The following is a 9,952-nucleotide window of genomic DNA, read 5'->3' on the forward strand; positions in this document are numbered from 1 at the left end:
CGTTGAGACGACACCGTTTAGAGAAACCTAAGTTGTCGTTTCTTAAAAGTTTGGGGCTGCGCAGCTTATGTGAAAAAGTTTCAAGCTGATAAGCTCGAACCCAAAGCGGATAAATACATCTTCATAGAAAACCCAAAACAGTTGGGTGTACCTCCTATTTCAGATCTGGAAGCAAAAGTAATTGTTTCTAGAAATGAGTCCTTTCTCGAGGAAAAGTTTCTCTCAAAAGAATTGAGTGGGAGGATGGTGGAGACTTGATAAGGTTATTGAACCGTCACTTCAACTAGTGTGTAGCAGGGCACAGGAAGTTGTTCCTGTGGCACCTACACCAATTGAAGTGGAAGCTTATGATGGTGATCATGAAACTTCGGATCAAGTCACTACCAAACCTCGTAGGACGACGAGGATGCGTAATACTTCAGAGTAGTACGTGATCCTGTCTTGGAAGTCATGTTGTTGGACAACGATGAACCTATGAGCTATGGAGAAGCGATGGTGGGCCCATATTCCGACAAATGGTTAGAAGCCATGAAATCCGAGATAAATGGAACTTTGAGAAGAAGACGGACGTGGACGGTAATGTAACCGTCTATGAAGCTCGACTTGTGGCAAAGAGTATTTCCACAAGTTCAAGGAGTTGACTACGATGAGATTTTCTCATCCGTAGCGATGCTTAAGTCTGTCGGAATCATGTTAGCATTAGCTACATTTATGAAATCTGGCAGATGGATGTCAAAACAAGTTTCCTTACCAGTTTTTCGTAAGGAAAGGTTGTATGTGATACAATCAGAAAGGTTTTGTCGATCCTAAGGATGCTAAAAGGTATGCTAGCTCCAGCGATCCTTCTAAGGACTGGAGTAAGCATCTCGGAGTTGGAATGTACACTTTGATGAGATGATCAAAGATTTTGGATTTATACAAAGTTTATTAGAAACTTGTATTTACAATAAAGTGAGTGGGAGCGCTACAACATTTCTGATAAGTATATGTGAATGACATATTGTTGATCCGAAATGATGTAAAATTTCTGGAAGGCATAAAGGGTTGTTTGAAAGGAGTTTTTCAAAGGAAGACCTGGATAAAGCTGCTTACACATTGGGCATCAAGATCTATAGAGATAGATCAAGACGCTTGATGATACTTTCAAAGAACGCACACCTTGACATGATTTTGAAAGAGTTCAAATAGATCAGCAAAGAAGGAGTTCTTGGCTGTGTTACAAGGTGTGAGTATTGAGTAAGACTCAAGACCTGACCACAGCAGAAGAAAGAGAAAGGACGAAGGTCGTCCCCTATGCTTCAGACGTAGGCTCTACAGTATGCTATGCTGTGTACCGCACATGAAGTGTGCCTTGCCATGAGTTGGTCAAGGGGTACAATAGTGATCCGGGAATGGATCACATGACAGCGGTCGAACTTATCCTTAGTATCTACTGGACTAAGGAATTTTCTCGATTATGGAGGTGAAAAGGAGTTCGTCGTAAAGGGTTACGTCGATGCGAACTTTGACACCAATCCGGATGGCTCTGAGTAGTAAACCGGATTCGTATAGTAGAACAATTATTTGAAATGGCTCCAAATAGCGCGTGGTAGCATCCACAAGATGACATAGATATTCATAAAGCACACACGGATCTGAAAGGTTCAGACCCGTTGACTAATAACCTCTCTCACAAGCATAACATGATCAAACCAGAACTCATTGAGTGTTAATCACATAGAGATGTGAACTAGATTGTTGACTCTAGTAAACTCTTGGGTGTTTGGTCACATGGTGATGTGACCTGTCAGTGTTAATCACATGGTGATGTGAACTAGATTATTGACTCTAGTGCAAGTGGGAGACTGTTGGAAATATGCCCTAGAGGCAATAATAAATAGGTTATTATTATATTTCCTTGTTCATGATAATCGTTTATTATCCATGCTAGAATTGTATTGATAGGAAACTCAGATACATGTGTGGATACATAGACAACACCATGTCCCTAGTAAGCCTCTAGTTGACTAGCTCGTTGATCAATAGATGGTTACGGTTTCCTGACCATGGACATTGGATGTCGTTGATAACGGGATCACATCATTAGGAGAATGATGTGATGGACAAGACCCAATCCTAAGCCTAGCACAAGATCGTGTAGTTCGTTTGCTCAGAGCTTTTCTAATGTCAAGTATCACTTCCTTAGACCATGAGATTGTGTAACTCCCGGATACCGTAGGAATGCTTTGGGTGTGCCAAACGTCACAACGTAACTGGGTGGCTATAAAGGTGCACTACGGGTATCTCCGAAAGTGTCTGTTGGGTTGGCACGAATCGAGACTGGGATTTGTCACTCCGTGTAAACGGAGAGGTATCTCTGGGCCCACTCGGTAGGACATCATCATTATGTGCACAATGTGACCAAGGAGTTGATCACGGGATGATGTGAGTTACGGAACGAGTAAAGAGACTTGCCGGTAACGAGATTGAACAAGGTATAGGGATACCGACGATCGAATCTCGGGCAAGTAACATACCGTTAGACAAAGGGAATTGAATACGGGATTGATTGAATCCCCGACATCGTGGTTCATCCGATGAGATCATCGTGGAACATGTGGGAGCCAACATGGGTATCCAGATCCCGCTGTTGGTTATTGACCGGAGAACGTCTCGGTCATGTCTGCATGGTTCCCGAACCCGTAGGGTCTACACGCTTAAGGTTCGATGACGCTAGGGTTATAGGGAAAGTATGTACGTGGTTACCGAATGTTGTTCGGAGTCCCGGATGAGATCCCGGACGTCACGAGGAGTTCCGGAATGGTCCGGAGGTAAAGATTTATATATGGGAAGTCCTGTTTTGGTCACCGGAAAAGTTTCGGGTGAAATCGGTAATGTACCGGGACCACCGGGAGGGTCCCGGGGGTCCACCAAGTGGGGCCACCAGCCCCAGAAGGCTGCGTGGGCCAAGTGTGGGAGGGGACCAGCCCCAGGTGGGCTGGTGCGCCCCCCCACCAAGGCCCAGGCGCATGGGAGAGTGGGAGGGGGCAAACCCTAGGTCCAGATGGGCCTTAGGGCCCATCTAGTGGGGCGCCTCCCCCTCTCCTCCCCTTGGCCGCCCCCCTTGATGGGATCTAGGGCTGGCCGCCTCCTCTTGGGGGTGGAAACCCTAAAGGGGGCGCAGCCCCCTTCCCCCTATATATACTTGAGGTTTGGGCTGCCATACAGACACGAGAACGTCTCTCTTTCGGTGCAGCCCTACCCCTCTCCCTCCTCCTCCTCTCCCGCGGTGCTTGGCGAAGCCCTGCGGGATTGCCACGCTCCTCCATCACCACCACGCCGTCGTGCTGCTGCTGGATGGAGTCTTCCCCAACCTCTCCCTCTCTCCTTGCTGGATCAAGGCGTGGGAGACGTCACCGGGCTGCACGTGTGTTGAACGCGGAGGCACCGTACTTTCGGTGCTTAGATCGGAATCAACCGCGATCTGAATCGCTACGAGTACGACTCCCTCATCCGCGTTCTTGCAACGCTTCCGCATCGCGATCTACAAGGGTATGTAGATTCACTCCCCTTCCCCTCGTTGCTAGATTACTCCATAGATTGATCTTGGTGATGCGTAGAAAATTTTGAATTTCTGCTACGTTACCCAACAGTACGATCCGGTCCAGCCAGCCGCGTCCGATTTTTCCGTCGCTTGGACATCACGGCATCATACAACACCAACGAGCACGGCATCGCACCGCCAGCGTCCACCGACGAGTGCTGCATTGCAGCGCCAGCATCATCGATGAGCGTTGCATGGCAACACTGACACTAACGAGCGCGGCATCGCAGCGCCGGCATCACCGACGAGCGTCGCATCTCAGCGCCGGCAACAGTAATGAGCCTGACATCGTAGCACCGACACCCACCGACGAGTCTCGTATCACAGTGTCGGCATCACCGACGATCGTTGCATTGCAGCGCAGCGCCGGCATCACCGAGGAGCGTTGCATCGAAGGGCCGACAACACCAACGAATGTGGCATTGCAATGTCGGCATCCACTAACGAGCGTCGCATCGCAGCGCCGACAATACCAATGAGCGCGGCATCACAACGCCAGCGTCCACTAACGAGTGCCGGATCGCAGCACCTGGCGTGTGGAGCTTGGGCAGTGGTGGTTGGAACGCTTCCATGGGGTACGGTGGAGAGAGCAGTAGGAGGCGAGAGATGTGGGATGAAAGGTGATCGAGCTTGGTGGACAAAATGAGTGGCTCTCGTGACCTGCTAGATATGAGCAAACAAGGTTTGCAGCATCGCATGTCGTCTTTTGCAACAATGATTCCCGGCCCTATGCAGAATCTGCGCGTCAAGGCTTGCAATAGTGATGGTGGGTGTCCGACGCTTACAACTTTGTGCATCGCTGCTTGCAGCAGCAATGACCATCCCTTGCAGTGTGGTCAGCCGTCACCCATGATCACGACAATGCATATCATGCTTAGTGTAACCCATAATTCCCCCACCCGCTCATCCCCCTCCAACACCTACGGTTGCCGCTCGCAGCATGGCTCGCAACCCACAACATGGCTCGCAACACCGGTTTGTAGCATGCCACCAAGCACGACGGCACTCCACATAACAAGTTGATGACCCTCACAACATCAACTACACTCATACGGCATGGCAGGACCCCATGTAGCATCGGCTTGCAGCACGGCGGCGATTCCCATAGTATTGGCTAGCAGCGCCGATGACACTCCTCCAGCGTGGTGGTGCCCCACGTAGCATCGGCTTGCAGCACAATGACGACGACCCTTGCATCAACAGCTCGCAGCACCGGCGACACTCATGCGGCATGCTAGTATCCCACGTAGAATCAACTTGCAGTGCGTGCCATTTCTTTTTCAATATACTGTACTCCCTCTGTAAACAAATATAAGAGCGTTTAGATCACTAAAATAGTTATCTATATGCTCTTATATTTCTTTACAGAGGGAGTACCAGTTAGCTAGCTACATTGTACCGAGAGTGCGATGAAGTATGGTCTGAAGCGCTGAAGATTCAAAACAACCATGTACTGTCACCGGTGCGGATGACGAGCGTAGCGACCACTAGTCAAAATAACCATGTACCGGTGTGAATGACAGGCGCAAGGACCACGTGAAGGCATGCACTCCCGTGTGAACGCAGCACACACGTCCGTCATCTCCAGCCCGCGTCATTACGATGCTTAATCAGACGGCGCCTTAATCGGACGACGCAGCAGGCGGCTGATGTGCGCCTTAAAATCAGTGGTTGTTTTCAAGTCTTTTCCTAGAAAAAATCCCGCCTCACTCCGTTCCAAATGAGGTGCTGACGGCCCTCGTGACTGTCGTAAGAACAAGCCCCATCGCCATCGGACAGTAGCGCAGCCAATTTCCACCGAAACCCTAGAAGTAAGCGCAATCCACTCGCTGCCTGTTCGTCCGACGGCGGCGACGGCGCCCCACTGCTTCCAACCTCCGACGCCCCGCCGCTAAAGCTAATTTCGCGATAGGGCGACTCGCACCGGCCACCATGGATTCGCCTCCGCCGCAACGCCGACTCCAATCGCTGGTCGACGACGCCATCCGCGAGATTTTGCTCCGGAAACCGCCGGACGACCCGGCGAGGCTCGTCCGCGCCTCCGCTGTCTCCACCGCCTGGTTCGGAATCGTCTCCGACCCTTCCTTCTTTCGCGACTACCGGACCTTCCACGGGAAGCCCCCGATATTGGGCTACCTCGACAACAAATCCTACGAGAGCCACAACGTCGCCCAATTCATCCCCACCGGAGCCTTCCGCCCGCTCGTTTGCGAGCGCCGCAACTGGGACGCGGTCGACTCCCGCCATGGCCGCGTCCTCTTCTACACTCCCAAGGAGGACACGGATTTCATCGTTTGGGACCCCATCACCGACAAGCAGCAGGTGATTTCCGCCGATCCCAAGATATTTGACATACTTTGTACTGCAGAGGGGATAACCTGGATGGCCACTGTGCTCTGCGCCAAGGACGCCTGCGATCACCTGGGCTGCCATGACGGTCCCTTCCTCGTCGCCTTCATGGGCTCCAACGAGGTAGAAAAGACCATGTTCGCCTCTGTTTACTCATCCGAGACTACCCAGTGGAGCGAAATGATCTCAATTGAGAATCCGCATGATATCTATCCGTTTGCCACCAACACATGTCCGTATGCCATTGAGGAGAAGGGCCACACTGCCGTTGTCGGAAAGAAAATCTATTACCCCGTCAAGTGGAGCTACTGGACCATGAAAATTGTGACGTACAATGTGGGCGAGCAGGAACTTTCACTTATCAATTTGCAGGGCCAGGCACCCGCGCGCGGTATACTCATGGGAGAGGAAGACGGTGCGCTGGTGTTTGCGGCCATAAAGGAGTCTAAACTCTCTGTGTGGTCAATGGAGGCTGGTCCCAATGGAGTTGTGGCGAGAGGGCAACGCAGGGACATCAAGCTTGAAACTATTCTTACTCCTCGTGCCCTCTCATGGATGGTAGGCGAAACCTTCAAGGATGGTAGATGCACACTGGTTGGTTTCGCCAATGGTGCCGGTGTCATCTTCCTAAATACAGCAGATGGGCTCTTTACAGTTGAGGTCGGTTCTGGCCAAACCAAGAAGATACACAGAAACTGCAGCTTCGAGACAGTCATACCCTATGTGAGCTTCTACAGTCGAGGTACTATATAGCTTCGTTTATTTGGACTTGTAAACCTCCATATGTTTGCTTTCTTATTTATACTATTTTTGCCTTTTCAGAGCATGCCAGGTTCGTAATGCCACTGCAATCAAACTCATACAAGAAGTGAAGCGGCCGCCATTTTGAAAGGTAAGATTTTATTTAGTGACTTATTTTACCACACACCCTACGGCCAGGGTTTAGTTCCACTGGTCTCTAATCCACTAATCGCAGCCACTAGGCTCTATATTTGGTTAATCTCTGACATGGGTTAGATAAGATGGCAGACACAGTTCCAAAAGGTCACATTAACAACTGCTAGCAGCCTAATTTGTATGAGAAATGTCCATTTCAGTCTGATCAGAAATTTTTGTTTGGTAAACATCATTCTTGGCTACAGAAGTACAATGGATCTTTAAATAAGATTTTTAAGTGCAGTAAAAGCTGAAAAGTACCGATGGTCAAGCCCTGGACGAAAGGAGTTTTCTATAACTAAGACTGACTTCTTTATTAAACTAGCTAGTAATTCATGGAAGATATGGATGATAGTGTGTTTACTACAGCATCAACAAGATTAGCTGACCAGCGAGGATTTTGTAAGGGGTGCTGTCGTCGTTGCTATAGTACATTAGCAGCAATAACCAAACAACTGGAAAATTCAGAAAAAATCAAGTTGTTAGAATAGTATTGGGACCAGTTGACTAAAAAACACGACATAGCAACTAAGGAGGTTGGTAAATTAAATCAAGTAGAAAGACACCACATAAGGTATGTGCAAGTAACAAGTTTATTGCTGAGTTTGAGTAGAGAATGCTTATGCAAGACGAATTGCTGCTATGATTACTTGCCAGAAAAGGTAGCAAGTTCTTAAAAAACATTTCATGATTAGAAGAATGATAAGCTTGATATGGCACAGTATATCTATTCCACGTGCAATCCTCCACATAAGTCCTATTTAGAGCCTGAAAGCAGAGAGCTTATTTGAGTGTGTCATTGTGGTAAGCCGCAATTTTCTTGGTACTGACTACAAAAGGTGGTCACTTGCTCTCATCAGATAAATCTGAAAACTACAACTTATGATGGAAATAGGTAGGGATATCCAAAACCAAAGTGGAGTTCAATCTTTTCTTATGACAAGTATTCAAGCTTACTAATATAATGATTTGTATTTGGTAAAAATAATGCAGAAAATTTTGGAAACAATGGTATACAAATGGAATTTTGATAAGTGCAACAGAAATAATCTTAATTCTTAAAGGTTTCAGTTTCTTAATGGACTAAGAAACTCAAGAGAGATGCAGGTTTATCTAGATATGGACCGCAAGAATAGAGTGCTCCAGATTATGCTCTTTCAATAATGAATAAAGCAAATAGTTAGCAGTTGAACAATGACGCACATGTACGGTCCATCTCCAAAAACAGCAATTCTTACAACCCAGAACCTTCAATAACCCTGCATTGACAAGTAAATAAGCAAACACTTATTCTGCAGATAAGTGGATGTATATGAAAGGTTTAAGTACAGCTAACTTGAAATGCTTACTTTGTTACAAAATGAAAGAAAGATTGACAACTAGTAGAACTTATCTGCTTGACAATTAGAAGTGAAACAAATTCCAGCATGCTTTGGCAGTTACTTTGGAAGTTAAGGAAAGTAATAGAGTTCTTTGTGTTTTTAGATCAAACATGGTTCAAATCCTAATTTTTCCCTTTCGAAATCATAGACCCACATATCAAATTTACTATTACCTCTGTTTCTAAATGTAAGACGTTTTCGCAGTTTAAATTACATTTAGGAACAGGGGTGTATTAGTCGAACTTGAGTGATATCTTTCTCCAAGTGAACACCCAAGATGTCCAGAACTAATTAAACTTCAAATTACGTGGCCAGTTGGAAGTAATCGGCCCAAATAAAGCTAGCAGATTGTGTGTACCATTTTGAAGAAACAAAAATACTGAGGGGAGTAATTAAGATCATGCAGTCTCGGTTGCTCAAAGGGGTCAACTGTTCTTCCATCAATTATTCTGCTTTTTCTGGGTACAGACTACCACTAGATCGCCTGCACTCGCATGTAAAGAAACTACAAATAGGGGATGGAACATAAAAACTGGAAATAGAATATGCTTTACTAGTGACAAAAAGAGGTAAAATAGGGTTTCAACTCCACCCTCCACTATTTCGGATAGTATTTATGGTTCTACCATTTTTTTTGTAGATGTATTCAGATCATGTATTCAGAGTATGCACGTACATGATACCAACTGCTGCATGCCTATATTCACAAGCACACAGACTAAAGCAGCAAATTAAGCACTCCAGAGGGTGTCATCTTCTTGAGTTTAATAGCCAGGCTGTTTGCGGTTGAGTTCAGGTCGAACCAAGTAGGTTGGTAGAGCATCTATAATATTTTAGCTTTCTTGTGATCAGCATATTCTTTACATGCACTCTTAGTAATTATATCAGCTTATTCATTACTTCAGAGGATCAGTCTGCCACATATAGAGCTCCATGCCATTAGCACGTCATATGTGAAGTCGTTGTTTCGTTATTACTACGGCGGACTAAAGCGCTTACGTTTGACCACTTTGCAGAGTAGATGAAATATGGAGCTGCATGGATAATGGCCAAGTTTCTGTGGAGAAATGCTGGAGCCTTTTGAGAGTATGGTTGAAGTATTGAACTTCTGATTTGGTTTCAGAGGAACAATAGCTTTCTGGTCAGTTTGTTGGTTTCAGGGGAACGACAGCTTTCTATTCAAGTATTCAGTTCGTCCAGTGTGACCATATAATTCTAAGGTTGTTATGTTGTTATGCCGTGTGATCAACTGTGTGCATTGTGCTTGTTACTGAGATTTGTCAATTTGTGTTGTGACAACTGCATGCTCTTGGCAACGCAACAGTACGAATGGATATGTAGACTGAATTTTGGAAAGCCAAGTCTATTGATTTTGCCTCTACATTCTAGCCTGCAAATCCTTGTCTCATTCTTTTTTTTTTTGAAATTCAGTACAGACACAAGCGCTCATATACACGCGCATACACTCATCCCTATGAACGCACACACGCACACCCTACCCCTATGAGCACCTTCGAAATACTGAATAAATGCGAGCACCAGAATTTGAACCCTGGTGGGCTGGGGATACCACAATCCCTCTAACCATCCAACGAGAGGTTGGTTTGCTCCTTGTCTCATTCAGATCTAACACATAGGCAATGCTTCAATGTTCAATCATCTACAGAATTCAGTGTATACTCAGTCCACCTTCGTTGCGTCC

General features: G+C 46.5%; 1 protein-coding gene across 1 annotated transcript; it reads left to right on the plus strand.

Annotated features, from left to right (window-relative positions):
* The first annotated feature begins 5,329 nt into the window (after positions 1-5,329).
* Positions 5,330-9,621, plus strand: LOC123100279 (uncharacterized). The gene is made up of 3 exons (XM_044522225.1): positions 5,330-6,674; positions 6,755-6,824; positions 9,267-9,621. Exons 1-2 carry the CDS (start codon positions 5,516-5,518, stop codon positions 6,802-6,804), a joined length of 1,209 nt encoding a protein of 402 aa, XP_044378160.1. The 5' UTR covers positions 5,330-5,515; the 3' UTR covers positions 6,805-6,824; positions 9,267-9,621.
* The last annotated feature ends 331 nt before the right edge of the window (positions 9,622-9,952 follow it).

Source organism: Triticum aestivum, chromosome 4D (genome assembly GCF_018294505.1).
Source record: "Triticum aestivum cultivar Chinese Spring chromosome 4D, IWGSC CS RefSeq v2.1, whole genome shotgun sequence".
Lineage (NCBI taxonomy): Eukaryota > Viridiplantae > Streptophyta > Magnoliopsida > Poales > Poaceae > Triticum > Triticum aestivum.